The 21,290-nt window shown below is 50.1% G+C and overlaps 8 protein-coding genes across 8 annotated transcripts; 5 read left to right on the forward strand and 3 right to left on the reverse strand.

Annotated features, from left to right (window-relative positions):
• Positions 1-155: 155 nt before the first annotated feature.
• N7515_002273 (uncharacterized protein) lies at positions 156-543 on the forward strand (the record flags this gene model as incomplete). The annotated part of the gene is made up of 2 exons (XM_056663017.1): positions 156-266; positions 355-543. 2 exons carry the CDS (start codon positions 156-158, stop codon positions 541-543), a joined length of 300 nt encoding a protein of 99 aa, XP_056525130.1.
• Positions 544-1,066: 523 nt separating this feature from the next.
• On the reverse strand, positions 1,067-3,091 carry N7515_002274 (ankyrin repeat and BTB/POZ domain protein; the record flags this gene model as incomplete). Its single annotated transcript, XM_056663018.1, has 3 exons — positions 1,067-2,642; positions 2,701-2,786; positions 2,858-3,091. The coding sequence occupies 3 exons, from the start codon at positions 3,089-3,091 to the stop codon at positions 1,067-1,069; spliced, it is 1,896 nt and encodes a 631-aa protein (XP_056525131.1).
• A 544-nt stretch (positions 3,092-3,635) lies between these two features.
• On the forward strand, positions 3,636-5,947 carry nimA (serine/threonine protein kinase nimA; the record flags this gene model as incomplete). The annotated part of the gene is made up of 3 exons (XM_056663019.1): positions 3,636-3,687; positions 3,751-3,803; positions 3,863-5,947. 3 exons carry the CDS (start codon positions 3,636-3,638, stop codon positions 5,945-5,947), a joined length of 2,190 nt encoding a protein of 729 aa, XP_056525132.1.
• Positions 5,948-6,854: 907 nt separating this feature from the next.
• Positions 6,855-7,742, reverse strand: N7515_002276 (WW domain binding protein 11; the record flags this gene model as incomplete). Its single annotated transcript, XM_056663020.1, has 1 exon — positions 6,855-7,742. The coding sequence occupies one exon, from the start codon at positions 7,740-7,742 to the stop codon at positions 6,855-6,857; it is 888 nt and encodes a 295-aa protein (XP_056525133.1).
• A 1,423-nt stretch (positions 7,743-9,165) lies between these two features.
• On the forward strand, positions 9,166-9,770 carry N7515_002277 (uncharacterized protein; the record flags this gene model as incomplete). The annotated part of the gene is made up of 2 exons (XM_056663021.1): positions 9,166-9,441; positions 9,540-9,770. 2 exons carry the CDS (start codon positions 9,166-9,168, stop codon positions 9,768-9,770), a joined length of 507 nt encoding a protein of 168 aa, XP_056525134.1.
• Positions 9,771-11,133: 1,363 nt separating this feature from the next.
• On the reverse strand, positions 11,134-11,763 carry N7515_002278 (ribonuclease P Rpr2/Rpp21/SNM1 subunit; the record flags this gene model as incomplete). Its single annotated transcript, XM_056663022.1, has 1 exon — positions 11,134-11,763. The coding sequence occupies one exon, from the start codon at positions 11,761-11,763 to the stop codon at positions 11,134-11,136; it is 630 nt and encodes a 209-aa protein (XP_056525135.1).
• Positions 11,764-12,231: 468 nt separating this feature from the next.
• On the forward strand, positions 12,232-14,267 carry N7515_002279 (ATP-dependent RNA helicase SUB2; the record flags this gene model as incomplete). The annotated part of the gene is made up of 5 exons (XM_056663023.1): positions 12,232-12,484; positions 13,008-13,418; positions 13,492-13,852; positions 13,908-14,165; positions 14,222-14,267. The coding sequence occupies 5 exons, from the start codon at positions 12,232-12,234 to the stop codon at positions 14,265-14,267; spliced, it is 1,329 nt and encodes a 442-aa protein (XP_056525136.1).
• A 4,384-nt stretch (positions 14,268-18,651) lies between these two features.
• Positions 18,652-21,186, forward strand: N7515_002280 (ketopantoate reductase family protein; the record flags this gene model as incomplete). The annotated part of the gene is made up of 5 exons (XM_056663024.1): positions 18,652-18,685; positions 18,750-18,870; positions 18,923-18,963; positions 19,023-19,452; positions 19,512-21,186. 5 exons carry the CDS (start codon positions 18,652-18,654, stop codon positions 21,184-21,186), a joined length of 2,301 nt encoding a protein of 766 aa, XP_056525137.1.
• Between the last annotated feature and the right edge of the window lie 104 nt (positions 21,187-21,290).

Raw genomic sequence — 21,290 nt, forward strand, 5'->3', positions numbered from 1 at the left:
GAGATTCGCGTGGTGGAGACTTTGTTCAGAGCAAACGCGAGGGGAACGCGTCCGCGATCACCAGATCTAATTCGGGTAGGCGGTAAGAGTTGACACATGGCAAATTGGATGCGAGCAAATTGCTTGGCGTTGCATAACACTCACTAAGATTCACCATGCCTCCCCCGAACGTTAAGCGGCTAGTCCTGACTGCCGCTGTCGTCTCTATCACTATCACAGGCACTCTCTACGGAGCTGGTCTAAAGACAGATCAAGAAATTTCTGAGGTGAGAGCACATCATTCAAGCCGAAGCTATTCATTTTCACTGCAATCATGTCAATCGTGTCAACTATCTAACAGCATATTGATATTAGACAGTAAAAAAGCGCCAGGAGTCGACTTTTGATGAGCAATTCAAGGCTCTTCAAGATATGCGCTCAAACTTGGTCGCTCGAAGAGGAATCCTCGAGAACCAGATACGGGACTTGGATGCGAGAGTGTTAGAGAAGCAGCAGAAAGGCATTGGCGGGGACAACAAAGACCAATCGAATGGGGAACGATGAGGGGTATTGACTCTTGCCCGAATGAAGGCAATGCATACATGACTACCGCCACATGCGGCTCATGGCAAACCCGCCCCACGATGCAATCGGCACGACTTTGGTCCTCCAAAGCACAATCACCACTTTGGACACAATTCAAGATATTGGTTGTCGATTACCTTCGATATGATGGCTGGACAATGGCCACGTGGCGAGCTCGCATGAAACCTGCTGGATCCAGGCGACCAGGACTGTGATATTCGATGTCTGCAAGCACCCATCACAGCTATGGTCTATCCACAGTACAAGATTCGGAACCACCGGACTTACTCCTATCTGTTAATGGCTTTGGGGAATCGATTGTCCGCTACTAAGGCATATGGGTCTACTCATGTACATAGCCTAACTGACCATCTGTATGTCTATTTCTCTATGGCAATCGATGCAGATATATGATCTCTAAATAATTTGTACATGCCAGACGCACACGAACACAGCGATTAGCAGCTGCTATTAATTGCCGAAGAAATCCCAAATTCTCAAACTAAGCCTCAAGGTTGAGTCTTTCCAACAAATCATCCAACTTCTCCAACAAGATTTCATAGTTGACTGCGTCTTCTGAGAATTCGTCTTCGACAACCGCGCCATCCAAAGCCCTGATCTCCGGATGATGTCCCTGGGACTGCCGCGGTGCCTGACCAGTGATGGCCCCTTCAGAAACATCGAGTGCTTCGACGCCCTTTTTAATTTCGGCGACGTCTTCTTGTTCTTCATCTGCCTCGACACCTTCCGGTGGTGCCTTTTCTTCCAACATCTCCTCCAGGCCAGCCTCATCGAATCGCAACCTGAAGCGCTCTCCAAGGTAGAAACGGATATCGTCCAGCATTTCAATGGAATCCGTTTCTTGTCTGGCCTTGATACGAGATGCTGATTCTTCGATCAACTCTGCAAACTCTGGAGAATCAATATGTGCCTCCAGTCGATATGCGAGATACCGAGCGGCGAATTCTTCCAATCGCTGTACGCGCGTCAACCACGCAGCTCGCACGATCGAGTAAATGTCTATAGCTTCATCGTGTGTCGTGTCCCGAGTTTTCGCAGCCTCATTCTGGGACATTCCAGCACTGCCGAGAGTACTGATAACCACAGCAGCTTTTGTTTTCAGTTTCTCAATAAAGAGCATATCTGCGGCGAATAACACATCGACCGCAATCTCCAAGGGGAAATCGGCTCTTTCAGTGTACAAAAATGTAAGGATTATTTCCAAAACCTCAGGGGAACAGTCGATATTGATAACCGTCAAGTGCTCGCCAAGATGAGCTTCGCGAAATGGCGATGTGAACATCTTCTGGAAGAACTCAGACCGCAAAAGCATCGCTCGGTGACATGGGAAGATGATTGATTTTGGAGCGTCAACGGCCTTCTCATTCGCAGTGGGTATGCCATTGTTGACCTCTGGATTGTAGACATCTTCCTCTTGCTCTTCCTCGGGAAGCTCATCTGCTCTTAGAAGAACATCAGCGAACATTGCATTGCTTCGATCCCACTTTATTTCCTTCACTTTTGAAGTCTCCACCTCGAGCTTGTTTGCCAGGACATTTGTATTGAACCATTGTTCCAGTTGATCTCGGCCCTTGGAAATCTCGTCGGCCCTCCGTTGCCTGGCACGTCTTCTGTCTCCGCTGTCAAGGATGCTGTCTAAGAGACCGTGGATCTCCAGATACTTGGAGATTCTATCCACCCCCGCAAAAGTCTCGGATTCGGTGAAACCTGTTCCTGGTCCACTTCTCAATTCCCGGGGAGCTTCTCCAAAGTATATATATTTGATAGCAGCGGCAAATGCTTCCGGTGGAATGGTACTGGGAAGCTTCCATGTTGTAGATTCTGGCGCTGCTGCCAGTTTTGCTTGGAAGTATGGGGAGCGTGCTGCAAGGATGAACTTGTGGAGGTGTAGTGATTCCCCGGATGCAGTCACGATAATGTCTGTTGTTACTGGCAGCTCTCGGGTGAGAAGCGAAGTTACATGGGCAGCCAATGGCTGAAGGGGGTCCGTGGACTTGGAATAATCGTATTCGAGGAGGAGGTTTCGTATCCGGTCATTTAGGGCATTATAGAGACATCTATATCACCACCAGAATTAACTCCAATCACTGTCTAGGGAGTATAATTGCAGCATACCTTTCACCCTGGAATGTATCTCGTTCACAAAGAGCACCAGACTCGAGAAGAAGTTGTGCAACTTCATAGTGACCACATAGACTCGCCTTCGGGAATGATTGGTTAATTATGTTGTACACGAGGCCTAGCAGGGCCCGAATAAGTATATTGTACTCACTAGAATCAACGGCGTATAATCGTAAGGATCACGAGCATTAACATTGACACCCTCTGTGATTTTCTCCTGACAGACTTTCAGATCGCCCCGACGACATGCGCCACATAGTTCACGGAACGGCTCACTGAGATCTAGCGGGTTATCATCCTTAATAGTACCTTCTTTAATCAGCCTTTTCTCATTCACCAAGCTGATCTCCAGCTGGTCTTTTCGCAACACAGTTGGCTCATCCATCATGCAGGTTGCCGGTAACGCGGGATGAAACAAACCGGCACCAACCGCGGGGGCGCAGAAAGCCGCTTATCGATAAGAACACACGTGACTGGCTTAAATGGAAGTACAATATGCCTGAGGTCTTGAATCGTACGTGTGGGTATCCCCTGGGGGATATATATATGGAATTTGATCGAAGTATGACAACATTAGACATATTCATAGCCATCTATCGAAGTGCATCAACAGTTCTGCTTCCCCTTCCCACTCGTAGAACCAACGTCATTGGATTTTGCCTTCTAAACGGTTTGATCGACCAACTCTACCGCCTACTGTATCTCGTTAGCTCCATAACCACCGTTGCTTAGCAACGACAAACCAAACACCCATCTTCAAAGCTTCAATCCATATTGCCCTATTCTTCTTCAAACCTTCAATTCCACCGTCCAACCTTATCCTTTACTAACACAGGTCCTCGGCTTACACTGTTCATGCATCATTGACCCTCATACTCTTCTGTTTTGTCTTTACCTTGTTGTCCTGAACCCTACAACTATCTACAGCCATGGCGATTGCTTTGGCTGAGGCCGATAAGTATGAGATCTTGGACAAGATTGGTGAGTTGGACCATGTTGTAAACATTGACATCTCTGTTCAAGTCTAACGTTGCTCTGTATCAGGTTGCGGTTCCTTTGGAATCATTCGCAAAGTCAAGCGGAAGACAGACGGCTTCGTGAGTGTAGTGCATTGGTGTCATGTTCAAGCTGGGCTAACCCCAAATCCCCTCTTTAGATACTATGCCGCAAAGAAATCAACTACATCAAGATGTCTCAGAAGGAACGGGAACAACTCACCGCTGAGTTCAACATCTTGAGTTCCCTACGTCACCCAAACATTGTCGCATATTACCACCGAGAACATCTCAAGGCCAGCCAGGACCTGTATCTGTACATGGAGTACTGCGGTGGTGGCGATCTGGGAATGGTGATCAAGAACTTGAAGAAAGCGAACAAAAATGCCGAAGAAGAGTTCGTTTGGCGCATTCTTTCTCAGCTCATCACTGCTTTGTTTCGATGTCACTACGGATCCGACCCCGCGGAGGTGGGATCGAACATTTTGGGTCCGCCTCCTAAGCCATCGGGTCTCAAGGGCAAACAAGGACAGGTTACAATTTTGCACCGTGATCTCAAGCCTGAGAACATTTTCCTCGGTAGCGACAACACCGTCAAACTCGGTGATTTTGGGTTGTCCAAGCAAATGCAATCCCATGATTTCGCATCGACATATGTTGGTACACCTTTCTACATGTCACCCGAAATTTGCGCGGCTGAGAAATACACCTTGCGTTCCGACATTTGGGCTGTTGGCTGCATCATGTATGAGCTCTGCCAGAAAGAGCCCCCTTTCAATGCGCGCACGCACATTCAGCTAGTTCAGAAAATCCGCGAGGGCAAATACGCCCCTCTGCCTGATTATTACTCGCCAGAACTGAAGAACGTTATCGGAAGCTGTCTGCGCGTGAATCCTGATCACCGCCCTGATACCGCTACTTTGATCAATCTTCCCATCATTCGCTTGATGCGCAAGGAGAAAGAAGTTGTTGACCTCGGCAAAACACTCCGGCGCCGCGAGGAGCTTGCTGTCACCAAAGTGCGCGAAATGGAGCAGAACCTCGCCAAGAGGGAGTTAGAGAGTCAACAGATCAAGGCCGAGATTGAAAATACCGTTCGGAGAGAATGGGAGGTCAAAGCCCGCTTGGAAATCGACCGTCAGGTGCAGAGTGAGCTCGATCGCCTGCGCAAGCGATTTGAGACCGAGGTGCAAGAAAGAGTTGCCATTGAGGTCAAGAAATATAAGCAAACCATCGGCAATACCAATACCACCACCACGACCTCCCGCGATGACGTTTTCCGGACTAGCACACACGGTTCTGGGTCCTCTAGATCCAGCAACCAGGGCTGGCGATCATCTCGATCATCTGCCAATATGACAGATGACTCTGAAAATACCCCCTCATCTGATATCAGTCAGCTATCTCTCGGCTCCCCTCCGTCTAACAGCCGCAAACAACCTAAGAAGGAGACACGGACCCCATTCTGCCGGTCCAAGACCGTTGTCGACTCACCAGTCGATGTTCAGATGGCCGAGCCCTCACCAATTTCCATTGCTTCACTCTCACTTTCGCCTCGACGAACATCTGCCCAAGGAGGCGCTCGTAATATCTTCGCAGAAGCCGAGCGAAACAAGGCCAAGTGGGAACCTACCCTGGCCTACTCTGACGATGAAGATGATACCCCCGATTTACCCTCGCCTACCCGCCCAAAGGTGAAGCCCGATCCATTGAAGGCCCCCCGACGGCCTCTACTCCGCCAAAACACTGCGGCCTTTATGCAGAAACTTAGCACCCAGCCATCACTGTTTCCGTCGGGGGGTACCCGGCTTCCTCAATCCGTCAGTGCATCTGCATCCCAATCCGAAGAGCGCAACGCGAGTGAGACCAGAGCCAGATCTCCTCACCGACGCCTGACCAAGATCCCTTCATCCGCAAACCTTGCTGCCGATGCCGGTGGCTCGCCAACCCGCAAGAGCAATTCGAAGCAAGCCCCTCCCAAGAATGGCGGCGGCGGTGGTGAAGAGATGTTCAAGGCCGTTATGCAGCGGAACATGGGTGGCCGCACCCTTGTTGAACTTGCACAGGCCAGAGCTGGGGGACGTCCGATGGACGAGGTCAAGCGTTGTGCCAGTGACTCACGTGCTGCCGGTCCCACCATGAGCATGAAGTGCTCTGATGCTCCTGCTATTTGGAACCCTGAGCTGGATGAGATGCCCAGCCCCTTCCTTGTTCGCGGCAAGAAGGTCATCCGCAACCTGCGGTAGTCTTCCCGATTTTGCTTGCATTTATCATGTTTTCCCGTTCAATATCGATTTTCATTTCTTCCCTCAGGAGCTTTGGTGTGATTGGAGTTCAGGAGACGGTATTCCTCTCCTTTTTGTTTCTTGGATTGGATTCAGTTGATTTGGTTTCTTCGGAAGCCCTCGATTCCCCTTGTTGTCCATCTTTTCGGGTTCTCGTTCGCTTCTTGCGCATACTTCCCCGTTATGTCACGGAGTTGGCTTTTAATGCTTTGGGTGCATACTTGCCACATGCAAGACACGGAGTTTGATACACATGCCTATGGTTCGCTCAGGCTGCTTTGCCTTTGGCTACACACTTTGTCTCCCTTGACTCGACTTCTGACTACCTTTCTTTTGTCTTTTATGCCGTCACGCCCTTTCTTTCAAATAAGCATTTGATTGAGCTCTCTTGTACATTTATTCGCATAAGCCATGCACTGACTGTTGATGTTCTGTATTTTCTTTCTCCTTTAACTGGAACTAATCGCCTGCTCATCGTACCCTCGCGCCTCGCAGAAGTGACCTACATTAATCTTCGCTACGCCCCCAATTCGGGATGCTACAAACTACCTAATAAAAATTCCCCATTAGCTGTGTCCCATGTGAAGAGTTCTGGTGCTGCAATGTGGCATCTCGGTGTAAATACTGTTTTCCAGGTCCGACCATGATTTGTCTAGGCTTGTGGTTGAGTAGCTTTTAGAAGTCTTTGTCGACTTCCAAGCTTCCTCCATACTATCCTTGTTGAGACACATGATATGCTAGCCCTAACGTCTCACGACTGTGTACATATTATACCAATCTAACGGGGCTGACCTTGGACATCTCATCTGAATCTGCAGTGTTGTACATTCATCACATCTTATGAAACGTTTCAAAAGGCAACTGGGCATTAAGCCCCTGCCTGCTCATCCTCCACCTCCTCCATCTGAACCATCTTACGCTCCTCCCTGAATCGCCGCTCCTGTTCTTCTAATAACGCCAGTTCATCCAACCCATGTTGTGGGGAATCTCCAGTCTGTGTTTCCGGAACAGGACCAGCATTATACCCAGCCCTTTCAAGCTTATCCATCTCCTCCGGTTCCAACAATTTCCCTTGCCCCTTGATAGACTTCTGTTTCATCCTGACAGCAGCCGGAATGAATTTACTAGTCGCCTCCTGCCGCAGATCCCGAATCTGAGGCTTCGCCTCGTAAACAGTCTTAGCCTCTACAACCGGCGTTGGCCGGGATGGCAGCGGGTGCGGACCACCGCGCACAGGAGCCTCGTCTGCAGGCGCATTGCCATCTCGTCTGCGCTGGTTCTGGCGCGGGATCGGCGGCGGTGTATCCCGCGGCATAGGTATGCTTCGCACATCCTCGTCCGTCTCGCTGCTATCACTATCGCGAGGCATCCGTGTTTCATCCGAGCCACGTCGCCGCTTCCCGAGCACGTTGTCGCCACCGCCCCGTCGAGCACCGTCCCCCTGGCGGCCTCCTCTGCCGCCGTGCTCAAACCGGGGTGCCTTGTCACCGAGAGCTTCGCGTGCCTTCAGTACAGCTCGTAAATCCTTTTCCAGTGCTTCGAGGAGTTCCTTATCGCGTGGTCGTAGTTGTTGTCCTGATTCTTGGGCTTCTTTGAAGCTGTCGATTTGGCGCTGGATTCGTTCTGGGTTGCGGCGTGCTAGTTTTTCATTTCGTCGCGCTAGTGCCTCTGCTTTGCCTTTCCGAAGTTCCTTTTGTTTATCTTGTTTCCGCTGCGCGGCGGCTGGGTTGAGTGTGCGCTCTTTGTCTTTGGGCATGATGATGGGTTGGGTGTTGGTGGTCTGTGATTATAGACAGCGCGGAAGCTAGCTGGAAATCCCGGTCACGGATACCTTGCACTGTGGACGAATCGATTCCACGAGTTGCAGGTTACAACAGGTCTAGACTCTGTGGGGGTTGTCGCACGTGGAGGGTAATGTTGGAACCAGCTGTGCAGGATGTAGGTCGGAATGGAGCCGGGCAATGAGATGGTTGGGTTTCAAAGGCTTGCGCGATGACAGGTGATCAATGCGTTAGGTCTCCTCGAGTGGATTGATCGCGTCAAGTCGGGCCGTCAGGTCGAGACTGCAGGTGTCCTGGGTTGGGATTGGACGCTCACAGGCTGAATGCGTGAACTCCTGCGCACTGTCGGTGTGTTAGGTCAAAACACTGATTCAGCCTCACAATTTAGGCACGTAGGGGTGGATGTAACGGGAAGTATTGGGTGAAGTTGTCGAGGTTGGAAGTTGGGAATTTGGTCAGGCGCAGTACGGAGCTGTACAGTGACCACGGGAGACTTAATTTCTGGGAACTTTTGCCGGCAGAAAATCATCACAGCCACTGGGGATTCCCAAAGCGGAGAAAAAAGCGGCGTACTTTAAGTCAAATCAGAGGCGAGTCACTCGTGGACGCTCTCGTTTTCCGTAGAGAAAGCTAAAGCGGAGTGGAGAGGAAGCTATCCATGGTTCGGTGATTCGGAATTGGAACAACAACTATACGAAGTATGTCGGAATATTGTTCGAGATACAGATTGAATCAAAGCATCATGAGACTTATTCACAGACAAATGCCTATAAGTGAATGTTTGGTTTCGAATCTCGAGTCTTGTAGGAACACTCAGAGCCTCCTGCTTCTCCCAAACTCCGTAGGTGCAGAGCGCAGCAGTTAGCCCGCGCAGTACGGCAGTAAAACGTATTCTTTCAAAAGCAAAGAATACTTAGGGCTAAAATAGAAGGCATTCGACTTTGAGAACAGAATAATATGCCTAAATGTTGCTTTTTCTTGATTTTCGTCGCATTTCCAAGCCCCTCTTTGAGGAGAGGTCCGAGGTATCATATTTCCGCCTGAGCTTGTGCTCCAGAATATATAAAAGCGAAATCTCACTAGCTTCTTCACCAGGGAGTGTAACTGGCTTCTCTCGAGCCGCGCGCTGTTAAGTTGCCGCCAGAGTCTCAGCGGCTCACTCCCTCTTTCTCCGCCTCTTTAATTTCTTGCTTGATTTCTCCTCATGAGGGAAATAAGAAGCGTCTCTCCCCTCTCCTATAGTCGCGTTTTCCGATTTGACTGCGCACAGTCTCTCGCATCCTCCCCGCTCCGCACCTCCCATCCTCCATCATGACCTGTGGTCCGCTCGGTCTCACATTGAGTTTGATCGGCGCCTCGTAGACTGTCGCGGACGGAGCATGTCTCTGCCGGGACCAAATGTCCGTCTCAGCCTCGATTCCCGACACTTCGCTTGGCCTCACCTCCTCCGAGATCCAAATCCTACGACAACAGCAGCAGATTGCCCTGCAGGGCGGCCATGCTGGCAACGGTGGTGCCAGGGGCAGGGGCACAGGGAGAACCAGCAACTCCAGCTCGCGCGCTACCAGCGCCGCCAGCAGTCAGGGCCGTCTGTTGCTGGACCCTATGAGCCTCCGCGCACTGTCGCACCAGCTGGACGGCCTGCAGGCTCAGATCAGTCACCGAATCGAATATGTATGTTTTTTTTCTTGCCCCGCGCTTGTTGACCCGCATATCCATTCTCCCCGGGAAACCCATGGCTTCGTTGTATTAACGTAGAATGTCCCCGTTAGCTCGAAGATCAAATGCAGCGCTCCATTCAAAACACCTACGACCGCGCGGGAAACGTCATTCGCAATGCCGATGCCGAAATTGCCCGTACCCGTGAGATCCTGGCTTCCATCGATGAGTTGGACAATGAGTTGACGAAGATCGCTCATATCCGTGATATCGTGAAGTCCTTCCGTGGTCGGATTGAGAACCTAGATCATCGCATTGACCAGAGTTCTCGGCGGCGACGATGACACCTTCCTATACATAACGCCTCGCTATCTCCCGCAAATGCCAGCCCTATACTGAATCGCCCCAAAGACCATTCAAATCATGCATTCTGCATATTACCTTTTACTCGACCACCGGCCACTGGCTGGTCCGGCCAATACACCCCTATATCATCTCCGGAAGAAAACGAGAACAAGAAGAAACAAACAAATTTATATCGAATGTGTCCTCGCGGACTGTTTTCTTGAATGCATGCCAGCCATCCTGTTCGCATATCACATTCTTGTTAGTCTAAATATTTGCTTGATGAAACAGTTGCATGAAAGAGAACAGCAGGCTCCGGATCCATTGATGCGCATGCATCCTTGATGAGCTCGCAGTACAGTAACAAGTGCTTTGGACTGGCCAACAAAGGCCCGAGAAGCTTGCATTCTTCACCCGATGCTGGACTGAACTGCGCGAGACTTGATGACCACCATGATGGAAAGATCTCCAACGTGATTTTCAGTGCATAAACCTGACTTGCTTGTGTGTCCTGTTTGATTTAATGCTTCTTCTGTTTTTCTATGCTATTTCGATTCCCCTCTCTGCATGTTGCGTGTACATTGCCCTGTGTCTTGTTCTTCTGTCTGTGTTGATGTTGGCACGTCGATTGCTAGTTGACCATAGCTAGGCTTACGGTGTTTTTCAATATCATTCGGAACAGATTCTCGAGTACAGCTGAAATGTAGTCCGCATCGCGTTGACTCCCCCAACGTTGCCGTCAATCGCGATTGATGAGACGGGAGAAGGGGGAAAAACCAGAGATATGCCCAAGTGTGGATGACTATGGATTGGAAGAAACTGAAGAAAGCTCCCGGAAGCGCGACTAGTTACAACACCCAACTACTGTGAATTAGGTGGTGGCCTGCACCCCAAGGCTCCATCTCAACAGGGATGGATGTATGTCGGTTGATTTGATTGTCGCCGGTTGCCCGGATCGGGACTGTCGCTAACCTGAGCCACCTGCACAAGGCGTCAGGCTGGTAGGTGGAGAGGATGCGATTCTCCGCGAAAATCAGCTGCGGCTGGGTGCTCTAGCGATGGCCTTGCGCCGAGCAGGTTCTTTCACAAGATGCGAACAATTGGTCGGCGCTATTCATATCGCCGCTCCACCCACCACCACCTCGGAGGCTCTCGTCATGCCTGTTAGGTGACAGTTTGTTTCAACCCTCATTTGGGTGTCCAATCTGGCGTCCGAGCATGTTCTTCACCAGGCAAGTCCGACTTCCCTGTGCGGTAAATCCCGCACCATATGTATATTGACTTGGACAGCCGTGTGCACAGCACGGTATTCATGCCGAAAGCCAAATAGGAAAAGATGGCCTTGCGAATGTTCGGCGGTGGTCAAGATCCACACATCTTCAGGTCATCCATCACAATCGAAGTTGGGGTATTCTCGTCACATTTGTCAACACTTCGTTGCAACACAGTTTGGTCGATTGACTCAAGATTCCCATTGTGCTTGTCACTGGTCAAGTTTGACTTCTCTTTGCGGCGCTCATCAAGCTTTTTGGCACGTTTGTCCGTCTGTGGAAATCGTTTCTCAGTTCCGCATACCAAGCAGCGGACGACAAGTACATCGGCCCAAGGTTTTCTGCCCCCACGACTTGCGTTGCTGATTCCTTGCGAGCATGTTATTCCCGGCTCCAGGAGTGTATCGCATGTTTTGCACATTGATCTCTTCAGCTTGACTGGCAGCCGAATCTGTGTCTTCATTGCCACGGCTCGGAGATGCGATACACACATTCTTGAGAGATTGCCCATATCAAGATTCTTCTCTTGGTGGACGTCAAGTTTCTGTGCTGCCTCTGTCGATTGAACGGGGACACTGACGCCGTGCTGGGATGCATCCGTGCGGGCTTGTCTAGCCTTGGGCTTGCCCTGGAAATACATTGCAGCTTGGTGAAGATAATCCAAGCGGGCTCGAATATGGCTCTGAGAGTTCTTGGCGTTCTCTTTTTTGGCCTTCGCCATGGTGAATGAGACTCAAAATTCGAGAACGGAGTTTTGATTGTTGCAAGTTGAGGACGACAAAGTTGTAATAGATAGAATCCCCGAGTTATTTACGACGTTGACGCTACGAAAAGCGCTACGCTAGCGCTGGATGTATGTCACGTAACCACGTAGTGAAGCTCATTGAATGGGCCTGAACCAGTGGAAACAAGTCACTGAGGCTGATTTATCACGTGATGCGCAGCCCGGATTATTTCTGCCAAGATTGATCCGGTCCGGAGCCGGCAGCCTCAGATCCAGTAGCTGTCCGTCAAGGACCCCGACCGCCTACGACTTCTTCTCCCTGCACCATCGTCTTTATCAAAGACCTTTCCGAACGCGCCCACTTTCTTCCTTCTCATCTACCTCTTTTTCAATTGCATACCGCAATCGCCTTTGTAATCACGTCACGTTCTTTTCTTTTTCAAAACTCGCCAGTTTAACGTCGCCATGTCTCACGAAGAAGACCTCATCGATTACTCCGACGAGGAGCTTCAGACCACAACTGCGCCCGCCACCACTGCTGCGCCCGCCGCTGCAAATGGCGACGCTGACAAGGAGGGCGACTTGACTGTTACCGGTGGCCGCCCTGACAAGAAGGGCAGCTACGTTGGTATTCACTCGACCGGTTTCCGCGATTTCCTGCTGAAGGGAGAATTGTTGCGTGCGATCACCGACTGCGGCTTCGAACATCCATCGGAGGGTTAGTTTGACTTATTATTCCCACAAGCGTTCCTCCATTTCTCCAAACTCCAACGTCCGTCCATCCTCGCGGGAAGATTCTTCATCGGTATCTGGCAACCAGTCGTGTTTCGAATCTGCAGACGACATGAGGATCATTGCTCTGGAAAAAGGTCCATATCTTCATATCAAATATGTACGCTTGGTGCTTCGGCGTCGTTCGCTCTAAGACCAGGCTCCGGTCTCCCAACATCCATGTACTTCGTGGATAGTGGCGCACTCTTTGGAAGACTATGAGTTCTATTACCATTGTTATGCTGTCGAGTGCTCCTCACGTTGTCTGCAGAACAACATATTCACCAAAGTCTTGCTTTCATATTTTATTTTTAGAAGATATGACAGGATGGCTTGGCGAAGCGGGTGGAAAGTGATCGCCCGGGCATCAATCTGGAGCTGGCGCGGATGGACGGACATTGCGAGACAAATCATTTCTGTTTCTTTATTTCCGTCGGACACAATCTAACATCGGCTCCCCCTCACAACAGTCCAGCAAGTCTGCATTCCGACCTCCATTCTGAATGTCGATGTCCTTTGCCAGGCCAAGTCCGGTCTCGGTAAGACCGCCGTCTTCGTTCTCACCACCTTGCACCAACTCGAACCCGTCGCTGGCGAGTGCCAGATCCTGGTCATGTGCCACACCCGTGAGCTCGCCTACCAGATCAAGAACGAATATGCCCGCTTCTCGAAGTATCTGCCAGACGTCAAGACCGCGGTCTTCTACGGTGGTACTCCCATCCAGAAGGATGTCGAACTTCTGTCCAACAAAGATACCCACCCCAACATCGTGGTCGCCACCCCTGGCCGTCTGAATGCGCTGGTCCGCGACAAGAAGTTGTCTCTGCGCAATGTGAAGGCCTTCGTTCTCGATGAGTGTGATAAGATGCTCGATCAGATTGGTAGGTGCAACAAAACGCCGAATTCGTCGTTAACAGAATGAAAAAGAAAGAATCTAACTTGCTCTTCCCATAGATATGCGTCGCGATGTCCAGGAGATTTTCCGTGCTACTCCCGCCGACAAGCAGGTCATGATGTTCAGTGCCACGCTCTCTCAGGAGATCCGCCCTATCTGCAAGAAGTTCATGCGCAACCCGTTGGAGGTCTATGTCGATGATGATACCAAGCTCACCCTCCACGGCCTGCAGCAGTACTACATCAAGCTTGATGAGAAGGAGAAGAACCGAAAGTTGAACGAGCTCTTGGACAACCTCGAGTTCAACCAGGTCATCATTTTCGTCAAGAGCACTCAGCGTGCCAATGAGCTGGATAAGCTGCTCCGCGAGTGCAACTTCCCGAGTATTGCAGTCCACTCGGGTGTCAGCCAGGAGGAGCGGTAAGTTTCTCGCCGCAGTCGACATCCGCATAGGCCATTACTGACCCCCTTCTAGCATCAAGCGTTACAAGGAATTCAAGGAATTCAACAAGCGTATCTGTGTTGCCACTGATGTCTTCGGTCGCGGTATTGATATCGAGCGTATCAACCTCGCCATCAACTACGATCTCCCCGCGGACGCTGACTCCTATCTGCACCGCGTTGGTCGTGCCGGCCGTTTCGGTACTAAGGGTCTTTCTATCTCCTTCGTCAGCAACGAGGACGATGAGAAGGTCCTCAAGGAGATTGAGAAGCGTTTCGAGGTTGCCCTTCCGTATGTATTCCCCAATCCCCTCTAAAGCGTTGCCACTCCTCTAACCGTGATCGCAGTGAGTACCCCGAGGCTGGTGTCGACTCCACCACCTACATGGCTTAAGGCGTGTGTCTAGGTGAAAACTTCTTGATTTGATATTTCTTCTCTTTTTTTCGAGTGTTATGGCGCAATAGCCCGGGTTTTGATATGATTTTCTTCGCCGTCAGGCGGGTGCCTCTGCCCTCGCCGTGGTTCCGAAGTGTGGCATAACTTCCTATGTATTTGAGATCAGTAATGGAATCAAAGATAGGTTAGCCCTGCACAACTGTTTCCCGTAGTATGTAGGTCCTAGAATCTCTTTGTAGGGTGCGATGTCCTTTTCAACCAGCATTGACGTTGATATGGGAATGTATGCACGGCTCGCAGTTCTGGATTTTACTCCAATAACCTCGAGCCTCGTGCCAAGTAATTGGCACAGCCCCAGTGGACATAAGAGTGCCATCTAATCTACGATCATCTATCCTGTTCGGTCGGTGGTTATCCCATGTACGTTGTATCTGCCGCATCTACTGTGTACGAGCTGAACGTACGTTGTACATAGTCTGCGGTCACAGTTCCAATCTGACATGCAAAGCTTACGCAGAAATGAGCTCATCAGCTCATCTTCAAGCGGTCCCTGCATGGCAGTTCAGTGTAGATATGAAGTGATTGGTTCGAGCATGTCGATCTCGGCAATGAATATGTACATAGTGGATGTTACTATGCTTAATGTCAGCTATATCGGTCGATCCGAAGCCAATACCGTCTGACTCGAGCATGTGGGTGAAAAGCCTCCCCAGCATGCTGCAGGCAAATGACAGCTGTCAAGCTGCGCGCATGGCCAGGGGAAATTATGATCTTCTCGGCAAAGTTCGTGATGGGCGCAAAACCAAGTTCAGAAATCAAGTTTCTTTGCGCTGGTTAGTGCGAGTTGGGTACATCATGGCGAGAACAGGGGTTGCTAGTCGAGCGTTTAGACTATGTACGGTTGTAGGTTGTACTAATGTGTTTTGACCGTTGACCGTTGACCGTTGACCCCAGCATCTGGAAACTACGCAGTACGGGAAAAAGCATATGCCACATGGGACCAAGAATATGCGTATCCATTCAAAATGTAATGTTTGAGGCGAAAACCAAAAGTGGAAAAATGAAAATAAAAACAGAAGTGGCTTAGTCGTGAGTAGCGTGTGAAAACAAGGAAAGTAAATGACCATTCGATTCTCGAACCCTGTCTCGGAGCTACAGTATGGGAAAGTGTCCACTATGTAGGTCTCGGGTTTAGTGGCTTTGTGAGCTGACTCCGAGAGTCTAAAAAGTCTAGGCATTTCATCTCTTCAAGTAAGCTCTGTAGTTGTACACAACACAAACATAAACAATCGTCCATTGTATGGAGTACTCCGTCACAGCTCTTGTTTCTCCACTTAACAAGAAATGTGCATGGGACAATGTCGATCAAAGGTTATGATAACGATCAAGTTTTCTTGGCTATTGTACTGAGTACAAAGTAGTCTATTTCACCCGTTCTCTCCTTTTTTTGCATCCGAGAGGTTCCGGACTATGCGTATTTGCACACGAGCCCGGGCTCTAGGCTTGATGAGCTGGGTCTCACGGAGAAACTAAATTTTTCAGTGGGACACGGCTTGCATCCGATATAGTAAATTGTACACAATAGATTAAGTGGTAAGCCGATGTATCAAATACCGAACCCCATAAATACAATTACAATCTCAAGTCCAATGATAACCTCTTGATGTTCAGATTGTAGTGTTGTCATGACATCTGTGGCTTCCATCTTAAAGCCATGGAGTCATGACTCTAAGCTAAAGACAATTGTGGCTGAGGGGAACCACTATGGTTAAGATGAACTCTCTGATGTTGATGATCTGCCGTTTTCGGCTCTCCGCAAACGTGGTTTTCCCTGCCACCTGTCGGCATGGCCATGTATCGACCTTCGGACGTGTACAATCATATACATCGTACTTCAAAATAGAAGTGTCGAAAACATCGTTCGATATCGTACATACCGGATGATTGCAATTCCACCAGCGCATTCGACGGATGAATGATAGCTTACCATTTGTTCAGATGCATGTCTAGATTCCACACTATGTATCACTATGTACTGTACTCTGTACAGCTTAACGGATACACCGTCGAATCCCCAGAGGTCTAGACTGGTTCGAGGTGATGAGCTTCCCCCGACACACAGGAGATGTGATTGATCCACGTTCTGGCTCTTTCGCAATTGGACCAACGCACCCCGGCGACATATTGCATATCTTGCACTTTTATTATGTACACATAGTTGAGCATGCCTTGAAACAGCACTATCCTTACTTCACCGTCAAAATTGAGTGGGAAAAATTCCCCGAACAATGTCCACACGATCAAAATGATCCCTTGATACGGTCGGAGCTGCAAGCATCGACACGCGCGTCGATCCCTACACTCTTCGGCATGCTGGGATTGTCAACACCCGCCTCCCCCTTTAAAGGCATGCGGAGGGTCGATCCTGAATATCCCTTGTACTGATTTGATCAGCCTCCGCCCTCCGGTACTCAAACAGGTTCTAGTTATTTGCGAGCGAACTAAGGATGGCAGTGTACACAGTAAAATCGGTCAAATGTTCCCGAATACTTCGAGCACAAGTATCGGGCGTCTATGCTTCGACCTACTATCCGTTTGTACCACAATGGCTGTTTCTTCCACACAGCATTTCTCCCAGGTGTTCAAGGGAATGTCGGGATGGGGGAGGGGATGTCCGACCCTCGGAGGGCTTATCCCATGTCGTACGACGTATATCGTACATCGTACATCGTACAATGCCCGGTGGCCATTTTATTGTGATACGATGTTGTATACCAGTTCAATTGACAACGGGATGTCGATCAGGGTACAGGTCTAAGAGGTACTCGCCTGCACGTTGTGCGAACCACTCCAGGTACCCGGTCAGGTACCGTGAATATGCATGTTCGATGCTGTGTTCGCGATTGAGGCGTCAGAGCCTAATTCTCATTCCCAGTCCTTAGATCTAGTGGTTCTAAAGAAGGCTTTAAGCTTCTGGGGTTCCGTCTCGATTTAATGAATTGGATATACTACTGTGGACAAAGTTGTGCTGGTGGGTTTGAACCCCAGCTAATCTTGTTTTTATACTACCGCGTACCTCCGGGAGACTTACCCGGGGTTCATTTTACTTTCAGGCACATTGTGCAAAAGTACATAAACGATCTTGGTCGGTTCTAATTCCTCTGGAGTTTCGTTGCTACCTTAGGTCCTTCTGTATTTTTCTGTAGTCGGTCACACACAGTCCATGGGCGAGAGTGTTTGGGTTTGCTGGTGGTGGGTGAGTGACGTACATTGTGGGTAGAAGATCTTCGAGTCAGCATTGAGGTGATAAGAGCTACTCCGTAAGGATAAGAATATAAGAGTAGACAAAGTAAATAGAGATCTTCATTGATTCTCGAAGGTGTTGGTTATGGTTCCTGTGGACCAAGGAAAGCCAATTTATTTTGTACAATATTATCAAAATTACAGTAATCTTTCATTGTGCATTGTACTGCGTATAAGTCTTGTACAGTGCACTAGACTAGGATGCCGTATCGGGAAAAGGAAAAAAACCCAGTTTAAATATAGAACATTGGCATCCACTCTCCACTCTCTACATGCCAACTCTCAATTCTGCTTCACAAGAGGTACACACATATATATTCCTCATAGAAGAAGTAGAAACCATTGATGTACCTAAGATCACTTTTACGGTATCCCAAGCTGAATCTTCAATGTTCAATGCTCAGTTCTCCATCCTCTGTCTCAGTCTTCGATATTGATTGCGTAAAGTACCACGAAATGGGCTAGATGAAGTGGAGGCTAGACCTTGTAGATGGATCTAAGAATCACAACTCATACAATCTGTCAAAATAGACAATCAGACGGAACAAGAGAAGGAATTCAAAATATCTGCATCCATCTCTACTGTAAAGATATTCTTATCGCTCCCTGGTTCCGTTTTCGGATTGAGGCGGGGGGATCCACGACCGTTGAGGCTTTCAAAGCATCAGAGAAAAAAAAAATAAAAAAATAAAAAAAAACCAAAAAGAGAGAGATCGTAGTTTACGATTGCATCCAAGATTTCCTTTTCTTCTTCTTCTTTCCCTAAAGCGTGCCAAGTTCAAACCAGAGAGAGAGAGAGAGAGAGAGTAAAGGGAATAGCTAACGGTGGAAAAGAAACTTGACCTTGGACAACCCTGCCCAAACCCCCCTCCCAAGTCTAAACTTCCACTATCTCCTGGTTACAACTCTCCTTCCTTTTTTTCCTACTTTCTTTTCCGTCCTTCATCCCTCTTCCCTCCTTCACTCTCCCTTCGCTCTTTTCCATACCCTCGTTTATTCGGTGGATCTGTGTTATAGCCTGTCTCCTGGACTTTTCGACCTGGGACCTTCCCGCCCAGTTCCTTCCAGATTCGAGACCATGGCTCCTCCTCCACGTCTGCGCATTTTGTCCGGTGAGTTTTCACTTCTTGACATCGCACTACAAAATGGTTCGTTCGCTAATCAAAGTCTGTGTAGTCGGTGGCAATGCCATCTCAGCTTTTTTGTCATGGCGACTTCAGGCAACCACTTCTTGCGATGTTACCCTGGTCTGGAAATCTGGGTTTGAGGCCGTTGCTCAATACGGTGTCTCATTCAAGTATGTCTGCATCTTCTATCTCACCGATCTGATGGCTAATACCCTTCTCCAGATCCAAAGCGTTCGGCAATGAACGATTCAAACCCCGTCATGGTGAGATTCGGATGTTAACTTTCAGCCCGAGCCCCCGGCTGACTTGTATGGAATTTTAGTCGTTCGTGCTCCCGAAGAAGCCTCATCACGCGAAAATGCCTACGACTATGTCATCCTCTGCGTAAAAGCTCTGCCGGATGTCTACGACCTTGCCTCCGTGATCGAATCCGTCGTTACTCCTCAACACACCTGCATCCTCGTGAATACCACAAATACCCTCGGCGTTGAAGCCCACCTCGAACAAAGATACCCCACCAATGTCATCCTCTCTCTAGTTTCCAACGTGGAAATTTCCCAAACCGGGCCCAGCGAGTTCGAGCATCTGAGCTCCAGCCAGATTCATGTGGGCGCAACCAACAAATCTTCCTCTATTCCGACGTCAATCCAGAACGACATGGCTGCGGCATTGGCAATGACTCTGAACTCCGGTCAGGTCGATTGCAGAGTTTCGGAGAATATCAGACAAGAGCAGTTTGACCGTATGATAGGGTAAGTTGGAGATTTCAGATTCGCGCGGCTACGGACGAAGCATGCTAAACAACTCACAGCCCGATCGCGTTCCACCCCGCAAGTGTCGTTTTCGACACTCCCAACCACACACAACTCCTCGAGAAAACCGGTGTTCGTGCCTTGGTAGCAGGTATCATTGACGAGTTGACGCAGCTCGCTTGTGCGTACGGATGCTCGTTCCCCAGCGACTTCCGGGATAAGACCATTGAAAAAATGACTGCATTGGACGCTCCGACGACAATGTACTCGGATTACCAGGCCCGACGGCCTATGGAAGTCGAGACCTTCCTAGGGTCACCAATCAAGTTGGCCATGGAGTCTAACGTCCGCGTACCCCGAACCGAAACAATGTACGCAATGCTGCATCACGTCAATATCGCAAACCAGAATAAGCCCCGACAGGAGTCTCCACCTGCATCTATCGTGAACCAACCGCCTCCTCGCATGTCTTCTGTACCTCCACCGCAGCGACCCATGATGAACGGCGGCCCTATGCGTGGAAGTCGGACGCCGTCTGGTATGAGCCTACCCCCGCAACAAAGACGAGGCCCACCATCTGGGATGGGGCCTAGAGGTCCCCCTCCTGGACAGATGCCCATGGCACCCCCTTCCCGAGTCCCGCGCGACCCGTCAATGGAAGGACTCGAGGAGTTTAGCCACTTGGTGTTGTATGACGAGCAGGGCGAACCAGGAGTACCAGCCGTATCGCACCAGAATGGGAACGGGTACCCCGAGGGTCCATCCGAACCTGTCTCCGAGTTAACGTTACGGGAGCGCGAGCTGGCACTTCGTCAACGTGAATTGCAGCTCCGCGAACAGGAGATGAGCATGCGCCGTGGCCCTCCTGGTCCAGGGCGTCGTGGACCGCCTCCCCGTCCTGCTGCGGCATTTGATGAAGAAGACGAGGATTATTTCGACCCAATGAACAACATGGCGATTCCCCACTTCGACCCCGACAGTGTGGACATGATGAGCATGACTTCTCGCCGAACGCGTAAAGGCCCCAGCCAAGGCCAGCTACGCAAAAACCCTGAATTTGGCGCAAATGGTGCGGGTCCTGGCAGCCGCCCTTCTTCCTCAGCGTTCAGTCGTGCCTTTGGTGGTAAGAAACGCGCGAGCGAGACTGCCATGCAACAGATTCCGGGCCTCCATGATTCTCTCATGGGCCATACGTTGATGGGATACTCCTCAAATAGATATGGAGCCGTTGATCGAGGCCAGATGCACGCGGATTCTCGAGCCAATTCTTTAACGGCCAGCCACATGGGAGATTTCCCACCCCGCCCCTTCCCGCAGAGCCGCCGCAACAGTCAAACGCCCGGCCTTCCATTCAATGGACCCCCTGGACCATACGGACCGCCTGGCCCAGGAGGACCCCGGATGGGTCGTCCTATCGCGAATGAACACAACCTTGGCCCCCCTGGTGCACCTCACAATGGCCAGCCCTCGCCGCCTGGAAACATGCGTACGCCGCTACCACGCTATCCTACGGGACATGGAAACATGGGAGGGCCGCAGCAACCTGAGCAACACTATGGGGTGAGCAACGCGTTACCCGGTAAAGGTTATCCTAAACAGAATCTGACCGGCAGTGCGAGCGCCAGCGCGGTGAGTGGTGATAGTGGAGCTAGTGCAAATCTCGACTCAGAACCCTCATCGCACAGCAGTCAGATCAGCCTCAATGGCCCAGGAGTCGCGGCGCCCGTCCGTTGAGAACCTCCCACTTGACTGACGAGCGACCTATGGTTGGTTTCTCTTTGTGACATTGCATTCCTTCTCGGTCCGGACCATCATTGTCCGCTGGGAACAGGGCATGT

The sequence above is a fragment of the Penicillium bovifimosum genome (genome assembly GCF_028826915.1).
Source record: "Penicillium bovifimosum strain IBT 22155 chromosome Unknown utg000002l_segment0_segment0, whole genome shotgun sequence".
NCBI classification, from domain to species: domain Eukaryota; kingdom Fungi; phylum Ascomycota; class Eurotiomycetes; order Eurotiales; family Aspergillaceae; genus Penicillium; species Penicillium bovifimosum.